Source organism: Hyperolius riggenbachi, chromosome 12, assembly GCF_040937935.1.
Source record: "Hyperolius riggenbachi isolate aHypRig1 chromosome 12, aHypRig1.pri, whole genome shotgun sequence".
Lineage (NCBI taxonomy): Eukaryota > Metazoa > Chordata > Amphibia > Anura > Hyperoliidae > Hyperolius > Hyperolius riggenbachi.
In genome coordinates, this window is record NC_090657.1 from 81,706,440 (window position 1) to 81,733,742 (window position 27,303).

The 27,303-nt window shown below is 44.6% G+C and overlaps 2 protein-coding genes across 5 annotated transcripts in view; one reads left to right on the top strand and one right to left on the bottom strand.

Annotated features, from left to right (window-relative positions):
- The window catches only part of TBC1D16 (TBC1 domain family member 16), a 107,762-nt gene that overhangs the window by 75,368 nt on the left and 5,091 nt on the right, over nucleotides 1–27,303 (bottom strand). Inside the window, exon 1 of one of the 4 annotated variants that reach the window (XM_068263284.1) lies at nucleotides 25,181–25,292. The exons of 1 other annotated variant lie outside the window; for it this stretch is intronic. The gene's annotated coding sequence lies outside the window, so the exon portion shown is untranslated. Of the gene's footprint in view, nucleotides 1–19,470; nucleotides 19,539–25,180; nucleotides 25,293–27,303 lie in introns of those variants that run through there. 2 more of the 4 variants (XM_068263280.1, XM_068263281.1) reach the window with 2 other exon arrangements.
- Nucleotides 25,131–27,303, top strand: part of CCDC40 (coiled-coil domain 40 molecular ruler complex subunit) — a 97,819-nt gene continuing 95,646 nt past the window's right edge. The window contains exon 1 of the mRNA XM_068263279.1: nucleotides 25,131–25,799. Coding sequence (XP_068119380.1) covers nucleotides 25,783–25,799 — 17 coding nt within the window. The 5' untranslated portion in view covers nucleotides 25,131–25,782. The remainder of the gene's footprint in view (nucleotides 25,800–27,303) is intronic.

Consider the following 27,303-nt stretch of genomic DNA (forward strand, 5'->3'; position numbering starts at 1 on the left):
TATTCATGATGGTATTTTTGTCACTGTCATTACCAAGTCTGTATTTTGTATCAATTCTGTATTTTGTATATTGGTGTACTCCATTTGTTAGTATTAATTTGCACCCCATGTTCGTTTCTTACTTTGTACAGCACCACGGAATATGTTGGCGCTTTATAAATCAATAATAATAATTGATAACTGATAACTGATTCCAGTGCTAGCAGCACAAGAAGAAAAAGGCAGCATACAGGACTTTATCTAGCACTTAAAGCTCACAGCAAATTTAAATTGTGGCCCCCTAACCCTACCAATAACCCTCCTATCAGCCTGGTTGATCACACCGTCTTGAGCATTTACCTCTCCACTTACTTTGCATCACTTCCAATTGGCTCCATCAGCTCTCCCCCCCCCCTCCCAAATAGCAACAGAACACATCGCTAGCCTGCAGGCTAGTGACACATCCTAACAGCCTTGTCCCTATAATGTCACCTGCTGGATCAGGTGACAATTCGAGCCAGACGACATACCTACTCTTAACACTAACCTTCCTACCACTACTTTAATCTTATGTCCAACAGGCATGTCACCACCACAGGTTAGTTATTATTTATTGAAGTATTTTTATATAGCGCTGACACATTACGCAGCATTGTACAGAGTTTATTGTCTTGTCACTAACTGTCCCTCAGAGGGGTCACAATCTAGTCCCTGCCATAGTAATATGTCTATGTATGTATTGTGTAGTGCATGTATCGCAGCCTAGGACCAATTTTAGGGGGAAGCCAATTAACTTATCTGTTTGTTTTTGGAATGTGGGAGGAAACCGGAGTGCCCAGAGGAAACCCACACAGACACGGGGAGAACATACAAACTCCTTGCAGCTGTTTACCTGACTGGGATTCTAACCGGGGACCCAGTGCTGCAAGGCGAGAGCGCTATCCACTATGCCACCATGCCGTTCTCTGCTCTCTCTTTAAATAAATAAAAATGTTTTGGCTGAAGTTACACTTTAAAGGAAACCTGAAGCGAGTAAAATTATTTAAAATAAACACATGACGTAGCTGCAAATGAACATTACATACTTACCTCACCGTCCGTTCCTCTCAGAGGCTCACCATTTTCTTCCTACAGTGATCCCTTCCAGTTCTGACAAGATTTTGTCAGAACTGAGGCAGGGAACACACTTGTCTTTCAGTTTTGTGAGCGCGTTCTTTCACAGCAGCTCATGTAATTGATACAGAAAACTGACAAAATGTACAGAATCATGATGCAGAATGTCGGTTTTTTTTCTGCTTGCGAAAAACACATTAAGTGTGAACTAGCCCATTGATTAACATGAGTTCTGTGCAGAAAATGCGTACGAAAACAGTGTGTTCCCTGCCTGAAATATACCAGTTTCTGTCAGTTATATATCAGTAGCTGTCAGTTACAACTGAATGCGCAAGCTAATGTCCATGTTTCCCTATGGCTCAAGTGGGTGATGTTACAGTTTAACAGTGTGCTGACCAGGGTGCTGTTAGGGGGTAATGGCCATTTTCATAATGGAGGACGGAGAATTCCATTAATCACAGTGGACAAACAGGACTCAGGAGAGAAGAGATAGAGGAGTAGACTACACAGGAGGCAAGTATGACCTGTGTATGGTTCTTTTTTACTTTTTATTTGCAGTTCAGGTTCTCTTTACGTCACTATTTTGTATATCTAGCGTCTGCCATGCATTCAGCATGAACGTCGACCCTTCTGGCGGCGTCCTCAAATGAATTAAAAGATCATACGGTTCTTACGATCTGCATGTCTAGAATTTACAAAACTGGTTTGATTTACATAGCTGTGGAGTGATCTAATCAAGCCTGCACAACCCCATTATCTGGTCTTGCAGGTTTGCACAATACAGGGTTACATGATGAAAGTAATGCCTAACTGAACAAATACCAGCACAGCTCATATAGCTGAAAGATGACAAGGACTATAAATGACAAAAAACCTTGAAGTATAGTTTAAACTCAGGTGTAATTTAAGCACAGTCTCAGGAATATTTTCCTTAGTTAACCACGTGTCCTCAGTTAACCACTTGTGGGAAAAACAACAGTATATCTACACCCCTCAGGAGGACTGTTCCCAATCCAAGGGTGTAGATATACGTCTCCCACCGCAATCGCCCCTGTGCTCACCTCCGTATACGCACTCGTCTCCAGGGGCGGATTTTTACTTTTTACCGCCCAAGGCCACTGTCATCAGTACCCACCTTCAGTATAAGTAGCAAGATGACTCCTGCCTCCTTCCCACTAGTATATGTAGCCCGTTGACCCCCCTCCCGTATAGATAGCCAGATGCCCCCCCCCCCTTTAGTATAGGTAGCCTGATGACCCCCTCCCCCCTTCCCTCTAGTATAGGTAGCCTGATGACACCCCTCCAGTATAGATAGCCAGATGCCCCCCCTTTAGTATAGGTAGCCAGATGACCCCTCCCCCATGCCTTTAGTATAGGTAGCCAGATGACCCCTCCCCCATGCCTTTAGTATAGGTAGCCTAATGACCCCCTCCAGCATAGGTAGCCAGATGACACCCCTCCCCCTCCAGTATAAGTAGATAGATGATTCCCTTATTCCCTCCCTTTCCTGCCCCCCCCCCCCCCCCCCTTTCAGTATAGTTAGCAAGCTCACCTCCACACCACAGCAGCCATCAATCTCACTCATCTCTCCTCTCTAGCGTAGAAGATTCCTCATCCCCTTCATCTCCATCAGCGGCCGCTGTACATCTGTCCCTCCAACCAGCGTCTGTAACATGTGACTGACCTGCATGTTACCAGCTAGTCACATAATAGGAATCAAGTGATTGACTGGTAAGATGCAAGCAGCCCACCCGCCCTTGCTCCTGTGGTGCCCTAGGCCATGGCCTAGGCGGCCTTGGCCTAAATCCGGCCCTGCTCGACTCCGCCCTTTACTAGACAGGTCAGTGAATGGGATCACAGTTCCTAATCACTGGTCTAAGTGCCTGTGATCAATGACCACCAGCATCAATGAGATGCCGTGGTCATTGACAAACTGACACTAACACTATGCACAGGAAGATAAAGTGGGGGGACATCTAGTGGTCAAATTAAAAAAAAAATACCCTACATGCATCATTTTAATTAAAATATTCCATAAATTAACCACTTACCTCCCCTCCCATCGTTACCAAAATAATAGAAAATGTAAAAAAAGTGGCATATAAAATAATACATAAATAGTTATCTTAGGGACTCAAACTTTTTTAGTATGTATGTCATAAGGTTATATTACTGTTGCAAATAAGGGCTTGTAATTAGTGACGAGAAAAAATGGCAAAAATACACCTTTATTTCCAAATAAAATATTGTACGCATACATTGTACTAGGGACATATTTTAAATGTTGTAATAACTGGGACAAATGGGCAAATAAAATGTGTGGGTTTTATCCATAGCAGCACTTTTTATTTTAAAACTTTGATGGCTGAAAAACTGAGAAATAATGGATTTGTGTTATTTTTTTTCTCATTATTCCCCTTAAAATGCATTTAGAATAAAAAAATTCTTAACAAAAAGTACCACCCAAAGAAAGCCTAATCCATGATGAAAAAAAACAAGATATAGATCATTTTGTTGTGATAAATAGTGATAAAGTTATTGGCGAATGAATGGGAGGAGCACTGAAATGTGAAAATTACTCTGGTCCATAAGGGGAAAAAAAAGTAGTGATGTAGTTAATCAATCCTGCCATTTATTCCCACCTGAATGAACACTTATATTCACGGATACCAATAAAGTTCTAGAAACATCACCTCTCTGGGTCCAGAACTTCATCGATTATGGAGGTAGGTAGTTGCTTCATCAGAGTAGTGTGGCCTTCCACCATGGTCACATCATGGAGGATGCTGGGAGTCACCCCTTAACTTCAGAACTAGACCAGAGGAAAGGTAAGCCTGTCATAGCCACTGACCTCCCCCAGTATATGGATCAGGGGAGGGCATCTTGGATCTGTGATGAGGCAATAAGGGGGCAGCATGAGGAGGTTGGGATGCAGTGCAGGGAGTTGTGGGAAGGAGAATAATCAGGACATCATATGGTCCAGTGTCAGCAATCGCCAGCTGTCTAGCCAGAAGGTGGAGGGGAGAGCGGGGAGTGTCACATGATCCTAAGTGCTCAGATTCAATTTTGTGGAAAAGCGGTTTGGAAGATGGATGAGATGGTGTTCGTTTGGTTAGAGATCGAAGAGGGATTGCGTAGAAAAATATATTCCTTATTTTGGCCTTTGAAAATCTATTTTGTGCTAAAATTAAGGTACAAACATGGAATTCTAAGTCAGTTAAGGTCCACTTGCATGCTTTGCAAATTTTGTAATGCCAAACAAAGAAACATGTAAAAGCCAAACTGTCATCACATTAAGAATTTGGTACAGCCACTAAGGGCCTGTTTCCACTACACACAGATTTGATGCAGAAAAACTGACTCCAATGAATAAGAAAAAGACACCGAGAGCCCAATATGGTGTAGTATGCTCAGGACAATGGATAATGTAATGTGAGAAGGTTATACTCACAAACAAGGGTTACCGCTGAGGCAACCACTGTGAATGCAGGTGAGGAGATTAGACCTGTCCTCACTCAGGGTTAAGAAGTCGCTCTCTGTAGATAGAAGAAAGGTAGGGGCGGGTCCCCCTTCCACCAAGGGTGGACACTATAATGACTGATGAACAGAGGCGCCAGCAGAATAAAAACAACAATTAAAAGTTTTAAAATATGCTGGGGAGGCAGTGGTGGACTTACCTCCGAAAGCAGACTAGACTACTTGTCTGACATAAATAAACACTTTATTAGTACCCCAATAGATGCAACGCGTTTCGCAGGACCAAGCCCGCTTCATCAGGCAATAAAACAGGGGACAAAACAGTAGCTCTCAGGTAGCACATATAGCGCCTCTGTGACTCCAATGAATGCCTATGGGAAAATCTGCATCAGAATAATCGCGTTTAGTGGAAACAGGCCCATAGGAATTCATTGGAGTCAGTTTTTCTGCATCCATTCTGCATCCAATCTGCATCAAATATGCGTGTAGTGGAAACAGGCCCTAAATGGAGGTCAAATGTGCAAGATACATCTACTCCATCCTCCAGTCTGACCTGCAAGGTTCTACACACAGATATGCTTGACTGAGCGGAGTATGCAGGTCATTTTGTATGAAAAGGGAAGAGAAGCAAAGAACTGGCTACAGTATAGCTGAGCACTAATTAGCAGATACCGAGTGTAGCTTAGACACCAGTGCTTGGCACACAGCCAAACAGCAATGCCCAAATCCCACATTGTTGCTGATACCTGGCTAACTTATACCAATGTAGTCTCCACCCAAATTATACACCTGGCATGCGCCAAAACGACTTCCTACATATCTGTCTGCAGTGTCATGCCACATTGGAAAAGAGGATCCCTTTACAGATGTCTAATGATAATACCCGTACGAGGCTTAAAGCACAACTGTAACAAAAGGGATATGGTGGCTGCCATATGTATTTCCTTTTAAACAATACCAGTTGCCTAGCAGCCCTGCTGATCTATTTGTCTGCAGTAGTGTCTTAATAACACCAGAAACAAGCATGCAGCTAACCTTGTCAGATCTGACAATAATGTCAGAAACACCTGATCTGCTGCATGCTTGTTCAGAGTCTATGACAAAGTATTAGAGGCAGAGGATCAGCGGGATAGCCAGGCAACTGGCATTGCTTAAAAGGAAATAAATATGCCCTCTCGTTACAGTTGTCCTTAAAAGCAAAAAGACAACAGTAAAGTTACAAGCAACTGTACAGAGACAGAAAAATAGTGAAACATTAAAAAAATCTAGTAACACCTTATTATTATTTATTAGATTTATATAGCGCCAACATATTACGCAGCACTGTACAATAAATAAGGTTACAGACAATGATAACAGGGGTGACGGAACAATACAGGTAATCGACAATAGATACAACTAAATACAGGTAATAGCAAAAAGATACACACAATGCAGACAGTAGTACAATGCCAGATCATAAACTGGAGTGGTAGTGGTAACAAGTTCCAAATTCTGGGTAAAGTGCACACAGTTATGTATGATACACAAGGGGAGAGGGCCCAGCCAAAGGCTTACAATCTAGGTGGAAGGAAAGAGATTGCTAAGAAAATAAATGTGAGTAAATGTACAGAACTTACGCAGCAATGAAATGAGCGTGGTGCTGAAATTCATTATAATCAGCCCTAATTCATCTCTCTCTCACCTGCCGTCAACACACTGAAGCCAGTTCAGTTGCTAAGACACAAATGCACTTCAAACAAGTCCACTGCTCTTTGCACTGCATTGCTAAAGAATCATGAAAGTCTAGTTTTCTAACCAGTACCAGCCTCCCTGCAGAAAGCAGGCCTTTCTGCATATTTTTGTTTCTGCTCGTTGACTAACACCTTGAAAATGCCAACTAGTATCAGGAGCAGTTTCCAATACAAAAGGAAAATTGCATGCGTGTTTGTTATGCAAATTTTGGTGCAATTGCAAAGGCCCTTTCATTTGTACTAAAGGCCCATAAAACACTCAACAGGGAACTGATCCTTTGAACGACATTAATGGAGGCTGTACAGACACAAGGGTGGGGGGTGGGGCGCGTAGGGCACAGATATAACAGCTCATGGCAGGCGGGGCAAGCGGCAAGAAAAGAGCTATCAGCCATCGCTCAGCCAAGTTGATCTGCCTGGCGGATTGCTGGCAGGTTGGTAGTCGGTGTTCTGTGTACACAGAAGCGCAATGGCACCTAAAATGAAGCATGCATTGAATTTGCTATACTATAAGAATAGCATCTCTAGTAACCCTTTCAGGGTCACATGGTTCTGGCCCCTTAAAGGGGTTCTCTTGCGCTGCCAATCAGTGCCAGGCAGCGCTGAGGGGTGGATCGGGACTCCCTTTGATGTCACAACGTCGATGACGTCATCCCGCCCATGGCGACGGGGGAGGCCCTCCAGGAAATCTCGTTCTTTGAACAGGATTTCCTGATCGAAGCGGGTGGGGGGATGCCGCTGCACAGCGGCTATCATGTAGCCAGCCCTTGGCTCGCTACATGATTTAAAAAAAAACTGCTCTGCTGCCCCCTGGCGGTTTTTAATAGACTGCCAGGAGGGTTAATGAAGAAGGCTGCTATTTTTAGCATTGGTATCCGTGGCTCCGTTTTTGATTCGAGCCACAAATGTTTTTAAAGGGAATCTGTACTGTGAAAATCTTACATAAATAAACGTACCAGCCTGTTTGTTGTCTTCTCCTAGCCCCCTCTGTGACATTTTCGCCGCTGTTTTCTTAATTGTTTTTGTAAACAATGAAGATGGCCGCCAAACAAGATATAGGTCATCAGAGCAGGTGCTGCCTTAGCTGCTTGTCTGGGCTTTGAACTGATATTTCTGCACTCACAGCTGTTCACAAGGTCACAGCTCCGTGAGTCTGCAGATGCTGCCTGTGAGCAGAGACCTTGCCTGTGACCCATACACACAGCACACAGGAGAGCAGAGGGGGGGCGTGCATATCTTCTCCCTATCACAGAAGAAGCAGCACATTCCTCCCTGGGTCGACAAAGTTTGACAAAGAAAAGAAGATTAGATACTGTATATTACAGAGACAGTGCAACTAGAAAAGGCTGCAGTAATCTAGACCACATTAGAACAGGTAAATTAACTTATATGATAGAAGAAATAAGGCTGAAAATTTTGTTACAGAGTATCTTTAAGTGTGAACCTACTCTTACGGTTCATTACAGAGGAGTAGAAACCACTAAGGAGCCAGTTCCACTAGGGGTAGAATTTGAACTAGGATCCCACAACTAAAATCATCAGTGCTAACCAGGATGTATAACAGAAGTTTGAATTGTGTCTTATACTTGTCTGACAGGCCACTCATTACCTAATCATATTCAGCATGGTGGCAGAGGTTAGCACTCTTGCCTTGCAGTGCTGGGTCCCCAAATTTGTATCCCAGCCAGGGCACTATCTGCACTTTTTTGTATGTTCTCCATATGGGTTTCCTCCGGGACTCTGGTTTCCTCCAACATCTCAAAAACATACAGATACGTTAATTGGCTTCCCCCTAAAATTGGTTCTAGACTACGATACATACACTACACCTTACATAAATTGGGAGCACCTCTGAGGAACAGTTAGTGACAGGACAATATACTCTGTACAGTACTGCGGAATATGTTGACACTATATAAATACTAAAAAAATAAATAAGTCAATTCTACTGTTTATTAAAAAAGCTATGAATAAAGTAAAGACTTCCAGATGTGCCTTATTCCAATGAAATATCAACAAGAGTACTACTCGTGACAGAAACGTGACAGGCAGTGCACTTTTGCATGCATATGCTGAGTAAGAGGAAGCAGTGTGGAGACAGGAAAGGGAAGAAGGATAACAGAAAAACAATGTGGTGAAACAAACTGAGGATACAATTGTGCAATCTGGACTACAAAGAAACAACACTGACTGAAAACCTGATTTCTTACAAAGCACAGAACTCTCACATTACATAGACATAATGCTGTCATCCTATAACCTGAACTGTGGTGTTCATGAACCTGTGAGTGGTAAGTAGTGATGGGCATGTCTAGGAGGATTCATGGAGAAGCATGTGATTGGTTTGATCAGCTGATAGATTTGCAAAACTCTGATTTGCTATGCTCACATCCTGCGTTAGAAAATCAGACAATTACTTATCTATCACCGAGCCTAACTGATCACCTGCTTCTCCAGGATTTCTCCTGCGCAGTACGCTGCGGACAACGGGGCCATGATTGACAGCGGCGCTTCACACAGCCGCAGTAAGGACGACCTGGAGGTCGGCCTGAACAGCATGCAGGGAGCCCGGGACGGCGGCGGAGAGCGGAACGGTCAGCATGGGACAGTCGGCTGCAAGGGGCTGGAGAAAGCCTCAGGTGAGTAAAGTTTTTTTTTTAATTGCCTGATAACTCCTTTAAGGTAAGAGCTAGTGCATTATAGCATTAAAGTTCACCAGTGGCAAACCATGGCGGAGCGAACTGCCATCTGTCTATAACCAGGAAACCCCTGATGCCCCCCCCTTCCCCCCAGTACTTACAACCTCTATCTACTGCACTGTTGTCAAACATATCAAATGCAGCCCTCCTTGCCATTATATGTGGTCCCCAAGAGTTTCCAATATCTATCATTGAGAGCAGCAAAAGAAAGACAGCACACTGCCTTCCAGTCCAAAGGAGCACACCACTGACAGTGCTTTTGACTGAAACTTTGGCCTCAATTCACTAAGATCATGCTGGAGATAATAAGGCAAGAGAAAACTTACCTCCACACAGTGAGAGAGTTATCTTATCTCTTCATTCCTTAAATTACCTGGAGTTATTTTAAAGGGAAGGTTCAGGGAGGGTGGGTAAAAAATAAAAATCAAATTCCACTTACCTGGGGCTTCCTCCAGCTCGTGGCAGGCAGGAGGTGCCCTCGCCGCCGCTCTGCAGGCTCCCGGTGGTCTCCGGTGGCCGACCCGACCTGGCCAGGCCGGCTGCCAGGTTGGGCTTTTCTGCGCTCCAAAGCCCGGAACGTCATCGGACGTCCTCCGGGCTCTACTGCGCATGCGCAGTAGTTCTGCGCATGCGCAGTAGAGCCCGGAGGACGTCCGATGAAGTCAGAGCGCCGGCGTGGGACGCAGAAGTTCCGGGCCTTGGAGCGCAGAAAAGCCCGACCTGGCAGCCGGCCTGGCCAGGTCGGGTCGGCCACCGGAGACCACCGGGAGCCTGCGGAGCGGCGGCGAGGGCACCTCCTGCCTGCCACGGGCTGGAGGAAGCCCCAGGTAAGTGGAATTTGATTTTTATTTTTTACCCACCCTCCCTGAACCTTTCCTTTAAGGATTGGAGAGTTAACTTTAGGTTTGCCTGAGGTAAAATGTTTCCTGAATACTACATGCCTCATCACCATGGTAACAACTTTAGTAACGTTATTAAAGACAGGAGATAAGCTTAGTGAATTGAGGTCATTGTCAGTTTAAGCCAGGGTGCAGCAATAATCCACAGGACGGAACCAGCAAAATTAGCATGGGGCCTCCTCCGTGGTTCCAAGCCCCCCTGGTAACTGGTAAATCATACACACACAACTAGCAGTATAATGTTTGCCTGCTCCAGCAATAGGTTATCTCGTCTGTTCTTCCTGGCAATCAAATGCTCTGTGCTTTCATACGTCCTTCTTCTGATCATGTGACATGCCTCAGGCGCCAGGTATGCTGCATAGAGCGTGTGGCTGTCAGGAAGATCACAGGAGGCTCGAAACAGTACTGGAGCAAGTACTTCTCCACCACTGCGCTACTCTGCAGAAGTGGGAGGAGCAAGCACCTCACGGTCAATATAATTACATCACTTAGTTTGAAATAGTTCAACAAACGTTACTTTTGATTAAATGGCCCATGACTTATTTCAGTGTGACACCCCTGATTTATTGTACAAAGCCACAATGTACCCCCCAGGTGCGTCCAACCTCTGATGCAAACTCCTCCCCCCCCCAGATGTGTGTCCAACCTCTGGTGTAGTTGTGGGCAGTGGCTGAATGTGAGAGGTGACTTAGTGTTTGGCAGTTGTGGTGTGTGCGCACAGCTGTGTGTCTGTGCATACTTACAACCTTTACTTACTAATATAGATGACGGTTAGATTCTAAACTGAAAATGTTCTCAAGGGAGCACTCACAAGTATTTTAAACTGCAATGCTGCCAGCAGAACAAAAAGTTCTAAGCAGATCAGTACTATAGACAACAGAGAAATCAGCTGAAAGTAATGTTTGTTTAATCTGGTTGCATTGCCTTGCAGATACTGAGGTCATGCGGCAGCAATGCTTTTCCCAAGCTTATGCGTAGCTTTGTAATCTACACTGAGAAGAGAGTCAGGCAGCTCTGCAGAGCCTTTATCATCCTGTGTGAAGGGCTTCTCATTTTACACTACACGTTTACACTACATATATTTGGAACAACACAATATGCCAGATAGGCCAGTACGCTAGGAAGAAGAAACACAAGCTAGGGAAATGTATTGTTCTAGTAGGAAAGAGATGCAACAGGGCAGAAGGTCTGAAAGTGTGGCCTACCATTGTCCTTTACTAAGAAATATTTGTACATCTATTACTGTTTGAGATTTGGACAGCAGTCCTAATAGCTGGCAGCTAATTACAGGGGCTTTCACAGTCTGGCCATACACTGGTCGATTTGCCCTCAGATTCGACCAACAGATAGATCCCTCTCTGATCGAATCTGATCAAAGAGGGATCGTATGGCTGCCTTTACTGCAAACAGATTGTGAACCGATTTCAGCCTGAAACCGTTCACAATCTGTGGAGCCGCCGCTCCCCGCCCCCGCATACATTACCTGCTCCGCCGGCGCAACTCCTCAGGTCTCTGCTGTCTAGCGCCCTCTACTGTTTAAACTCACTGCCGGGCAGGAAGAAGTGAAGCATGCCGGAGACCAGACCAGAGCGGAGAAGACAGCAGAGACCTGGGGACTCGCGCCGGCCGGAACAGGTAATGTATACCCGCTGTATTGCGTCGGTCGTCGGGCATTCGAACGCCGCTATCGATGCACTCCCGACCCGCCGGCGATCGAGAAAAATCGTCAGCATGGACGGATCGACGGGAATGATCGATTTCGGACGGAAATCTATCGTTCTGTCAACGGTGTGCCAGCAGTCTGTCAGCTGCGATTTCACAGCCGATTCGATCACTGTGATCGAATCGGCCGTATATCGGCGGGAAAATCGTTAGGTGTATGGGCCCCTTTACAGAACAATGGGCTTTAAGCGCAGCTGAATGAGAGGAGTGCGAGCTCAGTGCACACCATGCTGCAGTAGTGCAGCTAGCATGCGCTGGTAACCTACAAAAGCTCCTTGTAAATGATGGCCGCTCCACTCGTCCCGCCCTGAGCCCCGTCAGAACTAGTGTCTTTAATGGACGTGATCCCTGCACGCTGGTTGGACAATCGTCCGTCTGTCAAGTGACAGGCAGCCTATTGGGCAAATCAAAGTGCCTAACTGCTTCTCTCTGCATGACAGTTCCAAGATATTCCCCTTCCTAAAGCCTTGTACACACATTGGATAAAAGTCATTTGAAACTTGTGGCAGACGACAGATATTACCATATCAGACAATCAGGATAAAATATGTTAAAGGACACCCGAGGCGAATCTAAACGAATGAAATAAACATTTGTATCTAGCCTCCTTCTCCTAAAAATGACTTTCTAAGATACTCCACAGTTTTATTTTATGTTTAAATCTACTTTTTAAGTTTCAACTGTTGTATTGTTTTTGCTCAATGACACATTCATTGAAGTATGCCAGAGCTAAAATCTATGAACTATTTACCCTTTTTATCTCTTTCCTGCTCTCAGAAGCCATTTTCTGCTATGAAAGTGTTTTATAGTTGTAATTTTTTTTATCAGTGAGGGTCACACTTTAGTCACTTCCTGTTTGAGTCAGGACTGAGTCAACATACCTGATATTTAACTGTTTCAGGCAGAGAAAGAAAAAAAGGAACACAGCATAGTTGTGTGCTTGGCACTGTACATACCCATGTCTATCTTATCATGTCACCTCGGGTATCCTTTAAAGAGTAACTGTCAGGCTGCAGAAGCTAATTTATACCTCTATTCTCCTGTGTTAAACAGTTTAGAAGGAAGCCCAAAAGCCATTAGTGAAGATAAAAATCTCAGTTACCTTTGATGTGTGCTTATCAGCAAGTCTGTTATAGACCCATAAGGACGCAAGCCACATACTAAACTGCAAAGCATTCTGGGGCCCTCCCCTCGGCTGCTAATGAGACGTTACAGAAGCTTGTAATCAGTCCAGTGTGTAGCACTGATAAATCTCGGGGCAGAGTACTCTGCAGGAGTCAGCTATTGTTCCTAGCCACATGGCTCATTAATATTCACTGCACACTGTGTTGTTCAAGTAGGAGCTTATCTGTGATCAGGAAGCAGGCAGGACATGACGACACATTTGACAGAAAAACATGGAGCCTGCCATGAGCTGTCAGGAGCATCTATCTCTGCATATACTATATACAAATTCTGTGAAATCCAAACGTGGACAGTGAAATGCATATGTAATGTAAGTACAGCCAATCTTTAGCTACTGATATATGTGTTTATTTTCTCTGAGACCCTATACCTAACAGCTCCTCTTTAAGCGATGAGCAAACAATATCACATAGTCTACTCAATCAATTCGGATGACTATTAGACAGATACCCCACCTCTTGTTCCTTCCCATTTCTTTATGGCTCTCTCACCCTTTCGTGCTTTGGAATTTTTTACATAGAGAAAAAGGTGTAGGCAGCGCTTCCAAATACAGAAAGCTGCACCTGAATTGATTAAGCTGCAGAGTAGTGCAGAGCTCCAATGGACCATATTACACAACATGCATTCAAACAGGTACAGCAATGGAGGGCGTTAGCTTCAGCAAATAATATGTGCACAAATCATTTTCTACTAGACTTCCCCCCGGCGTTGACGTGCCCCCTCGGGGAAGACCTACCACTAACCTGACATTAAAAGCATAACTTACCTGGTGCGACTTATCATACAATGGTATACACAATTCTTCAAGACAGACAAACAAAAATGACAGCGCTTACAGGCTGCAACTGGCTTATAAACCATCAAGGGGCGTGTACAGACCCCCAGGGGCTAAATACACGCCTTGAATCCAAATCAGATGCAAAATTATGCAAATTTAAGTGCTAATTTATGTGCTAGTCCCTAATCTAAAATTTGAATGCAGATTGGATGCAGGCTACTTGTGGTAGCCTGCATCCAATCTGCATTCAAATTTTAGATTAGGGACTAGCACATAAATTAGCACTTAAATTTGCATAATTTTGCATCTGATTTGGATTCAAGGCGTGTATTTAGCCCCTGGGGGTCTGTACACGCCCCTTGATGGTTTATAAGCCAGTTGCAGCCTGTGAGCGCTGTCATTTTTGTTTGTCTGTGCTTTGGAATTTGTTATTAATTTTGTATTTTGAAACCTGGTATACATTTTATTCATCATTTTACATTTTTCACTGTAATTATAAATTGTGTATTTTTACCATTGTGTATTTGTCCATATTTGATGTATACCATTGTATTATTATTATGTACTCCATGTTTGTTTTTCTTACTTGTACCACGCCACGGAATATGTTGGTGCTTTATAAATCAATAATGTCATGCAGTTGGCCGGTATGTACAATGTCTTCAAATGACATTGCTGCGGACATGCGTGCATATATTGCGTGATATGTCACTTCTGCCTGTGCCCGCAGTATTCATACATAACTGTTTGGGCAGCACGGTGGCCTAGTGGATAGCACTCTCGCCTCGAAGCATCCCTGGTTCAATTCCAAGCCCGGGCACTATCTGCAAGGAGTTTGTATGCTCTCCCCGCGTCTGTGTAGGTTTCCTCCAGGCACTCCGGTTTTCTCCCATATCCCAAAAACATACAGATATGTTAATTGGCTTTCTCCTAAAATTGGCCTTGGACTACGATGGACATATAAAGGCAATACACAGAACAATTCTATTGCTCTTTTCTCCTGGCGGATTCAAAGCACCATGACTATGGAAGAAATTAGATTGTGAGCTCCTCTGAGGGACAGCTAGTGACATGACTATACAGGTGAAACTCGAAAAATTAGAATATTGTGCAAAAGTTCATTTATTTCAGTAATTCAACTTAAAGGGGTTCTGTTGACCTTTTAAAAAACAAAAACTTCCACTTACCTGGGGCTTCTATCGGACCCCTGCAGCTGGAATGTCCTGCGCTGTCCTCTTCCGATGCGCCATTCCCCACCGCCGGCACCGGTGTAATTATTTGTCTAACTAGACGAATAGAAGTGCGGGACATTCCAGTTGCAGGGGGACGATAGAAGCCCCAGGTCAGTGGCAGTTGAAACCGACATATGAAACAGACTCATTACATGCAAAGCAAAATAGTTTAAGCCTTTACGTGTTATAATTTTGATGATTATACTCATTTGTATTACTAAATAATAATAAAAAATAAATGAATTTGGAATAGTGGTGTGTGTGTGTGAACATTGTCGTTCAAACTTTTTGTCATTCTTTTTGCCGGTTAATGTCATTTGAACGATGTCACTTGTTTGTCTGAGCCGACTTTAATATAGCATGTCTAAAAATCTTTACTGAAAACACCTCAAAAGTCATTACCTACCCTCATTATCTCTCATGCAGATAACAGCAACATCCCCTTTCCTGGTTCTCTTTTCATAAGATTATAACCTTCACAGATCAGTCTCCATGCTGCTACAGTATAGGCTTATCCAAAACAATCCAACCACCTTATTTGTAAACACCTCGCTAAGGCTTAAGCAGCACTGTCTTTAGTAACAGCAATATTGACAAATCCACTCACAGTGTATTTATCAAAGTATCAAAAGTTTATTAAAACATGAATGCGACAAACAATATAAAATCATCTAAAAACAAACTATGCCCTTGCTGTGGGGCCCTCCCACACCGTCCACGCTCCCTGCACACTGCAAATCTGTTTTCTGATTCCGTTTCCGATTTTCAATTCCGATTTTCCCTGAATACATTCAACGGAAAAACGGATAAAAAAAATGCAGCATGCAGTAAAGATTAAAAGTCGGAATCGGATGTAAAAACCGATAAAAAAGCAGAATCGGAATCGCATGCAGCGTGCAAGGAGCCTTACACACTTATTCATACTCTGGTATCGGTTTAGTCCATTTTGGGAGAATTATTGCTTAACCATTTAAGTACAAGCGGTCTCTGCCCCTTACAAAAACAGTGACCGTTGGTACAAGAAACTACAGAATACCGACGAATCCCGCCATCCACACCACATGCCGGGAGCCATAGGCCACCCACTCTGCCGTCTCTATGATGGTAGAACTCCTGTGAGCCGGTCAGGAGCCGCTCCCATCGGCTCCTGACCGTGTCTATCAATGTAAGCCAATGGGAGTTGCTTGATAGACGGTCAGGAACCAATGAAATCTGCTCCTGACCTGCTCACAGAGCTGCAGCTGGGAGATAGCGACGCAATTGGCGGGAGCAACGAGAGCCAAGAACGCACGGCATCGGTGAGTTGAAATCTACGCCCTGGCAGCCATATCAGCATCAAAACAGGGCTTAGATTTCAATTAATGTAGTCTTTAATTGGTTAATACAAGGTGATCAATAGCATGCTGGGCTCTTGGGATGGTGTTACTAAAGCGCATTATTGTAGCAACACTCGTGGTACACAACGGTCGCATTAATAGAGTAACTCACAGTAACCTGCTGCCGGTAGTAATGCTAAAATTTCTGTGTGGTGCCTGCTCACAGCAATATATGCATCAACTCCCTAATCAGGAAGAAGAGCTGTGTGTCCCCCGACATGGAGGGGGGCCGTGCTCAACAACTGGGGGGGGGGGAGGTTTACATAGGCGAGGGAAGCTTCAATAGGATCCTGAGGCTTCCTCTATTAAGGTATATATTTGAGATTGATACCCAGCTTCGGCTCGGGATCCCTTTGAAAAATAGGCGATAAGGGTAGATTGCATATATAGAGTTTTTCTTGTTTTATTTTGCTTTCTGAAAGAGTTAATCTTCAGGCATGCAAGCGACAGTTTCTGTCTTGTTTATCGGGAATATAGTAAGCCTCACTGATAAACAAATTGCTGCCATTGAGACAACAATACATTCAATCTACTTTGTAAATTAAACATAAAATAAAACCATGGGATACCAAAAAAAAAAAAGTTATTTTTTTAGGAGTAGGGGGAGAAATACAATTGTTTATCACATCTGTTTATTTTTTACCTTGGGTTCACCTTAAGGTCTTTCCTACAGTAAATCTCCACAGTATTAACAATGAGTGAACCACAAAGTCCATAGCCTCACAGAGAAAGTAAAGACTTGGGATCAAACTTATTTTTTCCTAACATAATCCATAAACTCTCAGGCCTGGGCCCTTTTCTAAGCCACCAGAAAGCAAGAAAATATTTTCCACCTACTTTTTTGTACTTTTCAATGCAGAGTGCTGAAGAGTTATTTGAAGCAGAAGATGAAAAAGTATCTACAGTACTAGGAATAAGATCGGGTCCAATGTATAATATGTGTAGTACTAACACTAAACAGAACTTTCCTGGAGTCTCATATTTGTATTTTCAGACGAAGGGCTGAAATCCTATATCTGAATTAAACAGCAACCATGACAATCTGATGTAAAATCTGCTTCACTCCACTGCAAACCAAAATAATAACTTTTTGAACTTTCCAGCCCTCTCTGGCGTACAATAGTATTTTCTCTGACAGAGAAGTGTTTTAGCTTCTGTTTAGCTTTCAGGAGAGCCCATTTTATTTTAAAATGCTGTCTGACTGCTTAATTTGCATAGATAAAAAACCTGTTTGCATGCAAATTTTATGTTAATTGTATGCAGTGTATAACTGAGCCAAAGGAACTTCCTGTCAACTTTGATTGGCCCAATTCCAAACTGCATACAGCTTGCATGAAATCTGAATGTAAGACAAAATTACTTGCATCTCTTTGCCCGTCTCTATTTAACCCATTAGCAGTTATATCGTTTGAGATAAGTCCATTGCTTTTGACCTCAGTCAGCAGAACCTGTGATGTAAATTCTTGGAATGCTTTGATCTCTCATTACTAGCAGAAAATATAGAAACTGGAAGAAAAATTCCTTCGTTATTGTCTCACATCGCCCCATAGTGACAAGTGGCCATAAATACGCATTACAGCAGTACTAATTAGAAGCACGGAAGTGTTACAAATAAGAAATAAAATAAAAAATGTGCTGAAATAAATTGGCTTGGAGCACTTGCAAGCTTCTAAATAAATTGGCTGCTAAAGGGTTAATACGTTTCTTTAGAAAATCCTGAGTCAATGAAAAAGAGTTTTGTATCCTGAATGTTTTCTGTGTGGAGCTATGGAATTCCAAATCACCTCACCTCTAAGGAGGGAAGAGGAAACATATGGCAATGACTCACCTGAAAGTGCTAGTAGAGGAGCATAGGAACAAGGAAACACCAAATGAAGAACAGAACTTTATACTTAACTATCATGTTCTTTTCCTGATAGCTACCCACTGAGGAATGTGTAAACAATGTCTATTAGATCTAGTCTCCTGAATATCAGAGCTCTTTTTCTGATCACGGACACTCAGAGTACACACAGCACTTTTATAAAGCATACCTAAACTCTGAATACATTTTTTATAAATTGTCCATACACACGCCTGACTGCAGGCAACAACGGGTCTGTCGTCACCTCCCGCTGGGCGGGTTTTCAGCAGACAGTCCGGCGTGTGTACAGTCTGTCGGCGGAGTGATAAGGCTGTTTCTGAGCGATCTGCTCCTTCATATTACACGCATAGCTTTATTGCATCTCTGTCTGGTCTCATTGCTGAAATATCCCCACTTCCTGTCTGTTGATTGCTACCAGAAACCCTCACCCACCTCCCGCTCACTTCCTAATGTAAACATGTTGTACCTCAGACGCATTAGCAGTGCGTTAATCTGTTGCTAACCGCATATGCGCGTTTTGACAGAACTACGTAGTCTAACGAGAGCAGTACCATACCTCAAAGCACACTTTTCATGCACAGTATACTTCAGTGGATGTGTCCCATCGCATGCATTTCGCACAATGTGTTTTTTCCCCTTCAATGCATTGTGATTCTGCCTAAAGTACCCCTAAACTTCATGTGTTTAATGTTATGTCTGCAGTGCTGCAACATATGTCACTGCACCATCCTCACCCTCCAGTGCGCCCTGTCGCCCCTGCACTGCACAGCCGTATTATTCGACTGAGCAAAACATCAATTTTCGGCAGGGAAGAAGTGGCAGTTCTCCACTAGTCCATCCCCAGGAATGCCCCTTTCACTCCCTGCTTATTGTCCCTAATTGTCCATGCGCTTTGAGTCCCACAGGAGAAAAGCGCTTTACAAATGTTATTTGTTGTTGTTGTAATACTGTACACAGTGCGCAAGAGTGCGCCAACGGGCTCTCATACTACATGGAGGAGGTAAAATTAGTTAGTGATTGGCCAATTAAAACTGAAGGTGTGTACCAGGCTTAACTGCTTCAGGACCACCGCAAGTTAAAACTACACCACACTTGTGGCTTCCTAAGCCTGATGCAGCGTAGTTTTAACAGCAGCAGCTCCTGTGCAAGGGACACGATCGGGCAACCCCGCTGGCACAGAACTACGCAGTCTAACGAGAGCAGAGCTCCGTACCTCGGTCAGAAGCCATTTCCATTGGCTCCTGACCGCCTGATCACTGTTAGCCAATCACAGTGATCAGGAAGGGGGCCAGGTACTAAAGCAGGTAAAGAAGAACTTTACAAAATAAAAATAGGGAGAAGAAAATAAATCAATACATTGCGAAGTGAGATGTTAAAAAATAGAAGATAGATCTAGAAATGATTGATACTCACCATGTAATTTATTCATGTTGTTTGTTACTACCGGTATACATGAAAAATACCAGACAGCACCAACTGCCATTAGTTATAAACACACCCACTAACTATGTGATAGGCTAAACAGATGTTATTTTCCACCCTGAATCACATTGTGGGAGGGATTTCAACACACTATCAGCCAAACAGATGTAAAAGAAAAGGTAGAGATTTCTAATGGGACAGGAGGTATCAGCTACAAATTTTGAAGTAGTTCAATCCTCGGTTATAGTTCCTCTCTAACCTATAGCCAGGGTTGGGGTTGGGGAGGGATTCATAAAGCTTGCTACAAACCTCCAATTAATTGGATCCATTGTTTCCATGGAGTATGAGAGCTTGCTTAGGGCACGTACACACATCCAACTAGGATTGGCCAATTTTACTTCTCACATGTAATACGAGAACTTTCCTACCCAATCTATTTAGAATATTCTGTTGGCCTTCATACTTTGATTGGCCAATCAAAATTGGATGCGTCTATGCACCCTAACACAATCTGTTTAAAGCGAACCTTAAGTCAAGTAAAAAAAATGAGATTTACTCACCTGGGGCTTCCCTCAGCCCCCAGCAGCCGATCGGTGCCCTCGCAGCTCCGCTCCGATGTCCCAGGACCCGCCGGCGAGCACTTCCGGTTTGGCCGTCACCGGCCGACAGGCATGGGAACGCGAGTGATTGTTCGCGTTCCCAGCCTGTATATCGCCCCCTATGCTGCTATTGCGGCCAGGAGGTCGCAATAGCAGCATAGGGGGCGATATACAGGCTGGGAACGCGAACAATCACTCGCGTTCCCATGCCTGTCGGCCGGTGACGGCGAAACCGGAAGTCGTCGCCGGCGGGTCCTGGGACATCGGAGCGGAGCTGCGAGGGCACCGATCGGCTGCTGGGGGCTGAGGGAAGCCCCAGGTGAGTAAATCTCATTTTTTTTACTTGACTTAAGGTTCGCTTTAAAGCAGGGGTGTCAAACTCAAATACAAAGTGGGCCGACATTGAACACTGGAACCTAGTCACGGGCCAACCTCCATGTCTACTGGCCACCTTACTCCCTGGTGTCTAATGGTCCTCCTCCAACCCCTATACAGTTCCTTGGTATCTAGTGGGCCTCCCTCCCCTAAACAGTTCTTTGGTGTCTAGAGGTCCCCAACCTCCCCTATACAGTATTCAAAAACTGTTGGTCTTCTTACTACATGGAAGTTACCCTGTGCTGCCCAAGTTTAACCTTCCCCCAAACATTAACCTCTTCCTGTATCCTACCTTACACTCCTCTTTAGCATTAAAGCAAACTGTAAGGGGGAAGGGGTTGGAGTCGGAGCAATTTTGGGCAGTCAGAGTTTCATAAACTAAGGAGTCGGAAGATTTTTGTACCGACTCCACAGCCCTGCTGGGGGTACTTACCTTGGGAGGGGAAGCCTCCTCCTTCCTCTGCTGCCAGCACGAACTAGCACAGAGACCCCTAAACCATCTACAAGCAAAACAATGCTATGATGCACCTATGACGCACTAGCGCTTACTGCTTGGGTTCTGGCTGAAATAGCCAAGCCCAATCCGTCTGCTTTACTGCTCAGGCACAGATGGCTCCTGCCTGGGCAGGAAAGTGGACACGATTGGGCTTGGCCATTTCCGCTGGAGCCCGAGCGGTAATCCACTAGTGCTTCCTGCACAAGATGCATCACAGCATTGTTTTGCTTGTGGAGCCCGATGACTACTGCGCCTGCACAAGACAAGCCCTTAGTGTACTTTCGGGGGTCCTGGCGCTGGAAAGGATGGACAGAGGGGGACGGGGAAGCCTCTTGGGGATCCAGAGGCTTCCTCCTCCTGAGGCAAGTGCCCCCTAGGGCCACTTTTTTCACTACAGGTTTACTTTAATACCTTTGTGATGCCTATAATACTTGCAACTAAGGCTAAACAACACCTACTCTATCCTCCAAGTCTATGCCAAACCATAACCAACACTAAGGCCTCATCCACTCTGGAGCATTTTACTAACGATTTCAGCTTGTCTGTAAAACATTAGTGCCTGAAATAGGGCTGTGGCAATGCAAATCAACAGTCGTATTCACACTGTAGTGACTGCCAGCGACTAGTGATTTGATGAAATCGTAAATATGGGGCAAACAGCATTTTTTTGGTGATTTTGAAGTGATTGCATTTGAATGTTAAAAGATCACAAAACACAATCGCTCCAAAATCGCTTTCTTGTACAGTGAAAAATCACAGGAAAATCATTTTTCAAAATGCTAGTGATCTTTCTAGCTTTTTAGGATTCCCAGTGTGAATGGGGCCCTACCTATACTGGTGATGGGATTGCGACACTTAGGCCTCGTTCACATCTAAAAAAATCGCAAAATGCTAGCGGTCATCCACGATTAACGCAGGAAAAAAAAATCACTTGATCGCTATTAGCGGTTCTATACATGCTAATCGCGATCGGTCAAGAATCGCTGGCAAAACGCTGCATGTAACACGTTTGCGGTTAAAAGTGAGAACACTGCCACTGGATTAAATGGACAGCGCTTTTTAAAACGCTAGCGGTTTGGGGTGAGCAGGAATCGCACGATTCCCTCTCAAGTGTGAATGAGCCCACGTGTGCGTGATTGACAGCGGCACAGGCGCAGTAGAAGATGACATGGTGAGGTTGGCCTCTGCCCCGGAAGGGACTGGGAGCCAGAGGCTAGGAGCGGAGCTGCGGCGAGGGACATAGCCGCTGCCAGGGGCTGGAGGAAGCCCCAGGTAAGTAGAGGGTTTTGTTTTTTTAAAGAGCTCAGACATTACCTTTAATAGCCGTGGGTATACTTATATGCATACCCATGCTTCTGCTAGGGATCCCTATAAAATCCTTCCTGGGGGTAAGCCCGAGCTGTGCTCGGTCTATGCTGCGCAGGAGGATTTCTCAGGCCCTGCTGGGCCGATTCGCATAATTTTTTTTTGTTGCAACACGCAGCTAGCACTTTGCTAGCTGCGTGTGCATTCCGATCGCCGCGCCGCCACCCCTCCTCCTTCAGACCCCGTGCGCTGCCTGGCCAATCAGTGCCAGGCAGCGCTGAGGGGTAGATCAGAACTCCATTTGACGTCACGGCGACGGGGGAAGCCCTTCGCCGGAGGCGATCCAAGCGGGCGGGGGGATGCCGCCTCACAGCGGCTATCATGTAGCGAGCCCTAGGCTCGCTACACGATTAAAAAAAAAAAAAAAATATATATATATATATATTTATTTATTTAAAAAAACTTCTGCGCTGCCCCCTGCCGGTTTCTAATAGACCGCCTGGAGGGTTAAACCACCAGATCCTAAGCTTGCACCAGGCATTTAGGTTGCTGCATTGTCAGAACTCCTGGTGGAGAAATTGGCAAATACAGCTTTCAGCTGCAGGGGATATACAATCACTAATGCCAACTGTCACTGCTATGCCCAACAGCGCCAGGCTGCATACATACTTATGTAGGGGCAGAATAAGATACAACACCTGCATGCAGTGAGTTAGAATAACACGTTCTGCTACAATGCAATACTGTGAAGAGACCCATAGAACTGTATGGACAGCGAGTGGACATAGAGAATTATTCTGCAACACAACTGAGCAACGTGAACTAATCCCAATGCTGGGCATACACGAGTCGACCCGGCGGCTCGATTATCCGCTGGATCGACTACCGCTGCGTCCCCGCAGCCACCCGGATCGATTCCCGCGGGCGCTTCCTTATCTTCCGCTCGATTCCCCGATATTGTCCACCCGCGGGGATCGAGCGAGGAATCGATCCGGCGGGTCATCGGACCTGTCGGATATTATCAATACCCAGTGTAAAGGTGCCCAATAGTGATTTGCCATGTCGGTTCAATCAACAAACTCCATTATTTATCAAATAGATAGAATGAGCTCAGGTCTTTCTTGCTCCACTTAGCACCGTACATTTTAGCACATGACCAAAGTTAGGAATGTAGCAGATGGCAAAATGTCAAAGCACCCAAAAAAAAAATGGCCTTTATTAGGTCTTCTCAAAAGAAGCATTATATAGGAATCTATATGCATTCAAACAAGACATCACTTTACAAAGTAATTAAGCTATAGGATTCTGTGGCATTCCCTGTATGGCTTTTGCACATGCGTGTATGTGTGGGTGCACGAAAATCACTGTATACAGAAAGTGACCTAGCTAGCCAATATTAAGAAGTTATAGAAATATAAGAATCTGCAAGTGCAAAAGAATAATAAAAAATAAACAGAAGCACCATTTCGGGTGCTGGTCTACTACTAGGGGACCCAGCAGAAAACCTCATAAAGAAATTCAGCTCCTGGGATTGGGGGGACGGCACCCTCTCAAACTGCTAGATTTCCAATAGGTTGTAGTAAACTGCGCCCATACTTTTTGGCCAATCACAACACACTGTGGTGTAAGAGGATACTGTGATTGGAGAACTGTTCCCTTTGAGGTCCCCTTCAGGTTACCTGCTAGGTGCCCTAAAATAGACTAGCACCCAATTTGGTAAGGAAAAACTTGGAGACCTTTCACGCTGTGTCCATTGCAAAGCACAATACAATGATGTCCCTTTGGTGCTTTCAAACTGAGTGCAGTGCAACACACTGCATGCTGTAGGTTTACCAGACAATGCATGCATTTACAGTGGCAGTATGCTTCACTGTATCGTCTGCAGCACTACAATGGTATGGTATTGCAATGCAATGTGCACTGTCAAAAAGGACCCTTAGGATAGGTTCACAGTGGGAGCTACTTGTGTTTCCTGTGAAAACAGAAGCGCAAAAGGAATGGAAAAGCTGCATTGCACATTATGCAAGAGTCGCGCTGCAGTCAAGGAAAACTATGCTTCACTGCTACGGTTAGGGCAGTTTTACACTTAATCAGTTGCTCTCAGTTATAACTGAAAGAAAACTGATTTTCAAAGTAAAGCCCAAGTTTTTCTATGGCACCTTTCACACTTAACGCGTTTTAACTGAAATCTTCCTCCCAATGCACTGCTATGGAAAACCGCGTACCAACGCGCACTAACGCACATCAACTGATTAAGTGTAAACGGGGCCTTAGTGTGCACGTCACGCGGAAACCCACTGCATGCACCGTAAAGGGAAACTGTAGCCCTTTAAATCGCATCGTACTGGATCGACTTTAAACATCGCATAGACTTACAATGGCCTCATTCACACTATGCGCTTTACCGTGCGCATTTCGGCAATGCATATGGTGTGCAAGAACACGCAAGAACATCAGAAGTGCATACTGCACCGTCTGATGTTCAGCGCAGACTACACACTGCTGCACGCATTTTGTGGCAAAGCGTAACACTGACCCATTCGCTGTAACGGATGGGATCATCAGCGCAGATGGCATGCGATCGCGCTCATATCGCACCGCCACACTGTGAACATCAGCAGGACACCACGTAAATAATCACAGCTTTTTTTCCCCCATAAATTATTAAAACTTTATATTTCATTTGTCATGACGTCCCCAATGCACAACAGGCTATAAATCCTCAGAAGAACATTTTTCCAAAATAGTTTCAACAAATGACATCGCACTGTATGTCCCAGCGCACATGTCCCAGAGGTGAGACGTCATTGTCAGCATGTTGGTGCTCTCAGCATCCCCTGCCAGCAAGGACAAGCCAGCGACCTCATCCTGCGATCTCTATGACAACCTATGATAGATAGCGCTGCTCCTGCGCGTTCTCTCCTACCTGTCCCAGCCGCCCCTCCTGATGACTGATGCCAGCACTCTGTGCCCCTCACACACACACGCAGCTCGCTGCCCCGTCTGGCCTAACCACAAGCAGCGTACAGAAAGCGGGCGGGGCGGATCCGGGTAACTCCTTCACTGCCGCACTGTATAGCAGGATACGACGTACAGAGGCGGCTGAGGAGACTTCCCTGCTATCCTACACAAGCATTCCTCACACAGCGCCCACACAGCCTGCTCTACCGCACAATAAACGGGGGACCTGAAATGGCAAACATAATATCAAACATTAACTATATATCAAAGTCTCTTCATGAGAGACTAGCGCCGCAGAGCGCTCGCTGTTACATCGTTTAAATAAGCCCCCTGGGGACGCAACCATCGCTAGGAGGGGGGGGGGGGGGGGGTTAGTCCACTGTAAGCTTAATTTGTGAGAAGCACTGATACCGTATCATTGCTTTATTAGCGCAGTCTCATTTTCTGATTGTGTACTGTGAGCAGGACGCGTGCGGGATTGCACAATACAAATCCTGCATTATGGTACGGCCCACATAGGGCTTAGTCTTATCCCGGAAGTTGACATTGTTTCCTAGCAACTAGAATATGTCTGCTGTGGGCAGGTGAGTTGTGTGTTCCATTATCTCTGTATTTTTCTTTAGTAAATCGTAGGGGTCTGTGACGTTTTATTTTAGCCCCTAATATATGAAATATGATTACTTCCAGTTTTTCACTTTAGCTGTACTTTTATTTTTCTTAGTTGTATTTAGAATATGATTTTGTAGGGCTAGGGCTATTTATATTCTCAGGAATATATGGCTATGTTCACAGTGGGTGTTGATGCTCACGTTGCGTTGGGTACAGTGAAGTATGCAGTCAATGATGGCTTTTACTTTTAATGCGCCCATTTAGCATTAAAGGGAGTCTGAAGCGATTTTTAAAATAAAAAACACCTAAAGAGAGGGAAGGGTCTGGGTCCTATAGAGTATACTGGAGGACTCCTGGGGCATACCACTCGCTGGCCCCAGGAGTCCTCCAGTATAAATTTAACAGATCGCACGCTTGTAAAAGCTTTAGCTAGCACTAGCCTAGCTAGTACAGATGCCGGCACCTCCCAATTGTTGCTGATCCCCCTGATCCTCCCGCTAATACATTACCCAGCCTGGATCCAGTGATCTCCGGTCTTCTCTATGGGGAGGATCGGGTCTGTGCATGACCTCAGTGATGTCATGACGTCATGTACGATCCTTCCCATAGAGAAGAGCGGAGCTGTCCAGGGAGGCTGCGCTGATCGCTGGATCCAGGCTGGGTAATATCTTATCGGGTCGGGGGGATCAGCAGCAATCGGTGTGGGGGGGGGGGGGGGGGGGGGGTTGCCGGCCACCTGTGCTAGCCAGCCTAGTGCTAGCTAAAGTTTTTACAAGCGGGCAATCTGTTAAAGTTATACTGGGGGACTCTGAGGCTGCAAAACCTCCTGAACGGCATGACGCTCAGGAGGTTAATATTAAACTGGTTCTTCAATAGAATACTCTTCTATAAGTGCATGTGGCCATTCGTGAGTGCTTTAGAACTGGGCATGTGCGAGTTCTGAACTGTGCATGCCCAGTAAAAGGAAGCGCTCATGCCTGAATGAATTGAACAAGCACTAGCCATATGCGGTTTAGAATCACTTGTTCATCAGGTATTGAGCCCACCATCTCATCTCACTAATATTATATATGCAAAAGTTTAGATGTTTGTTACTAAACCACGCAACAATGGCTGAACAGATTTGAATAAAATTTGGCATATACATAGTACATTACCTGCAATAACATATAGGATGCTTTTTATCCCCATAACCAAAAAGTGGGCGGAGACACATACAAATTTCACTGGGAAAATGTAAACTGCAGCCATTCTTACAAAAACCTACTACACCAAAAGTGTACATGCTAATGTGTGCAAAACAAGTGGGTACATGCACTGGTCAAAAAACAAGAATAACAAACAAACACACTACCAGTATATGCCGTTCAACCACCTGATATTTATTATAGATCAAAAAGTTTTTTCAACCCTGATTAATCGTAGTTGGGTCTGTGAAAAAGGTTATGTATATAGCACACCATTATTATGCACAATTTC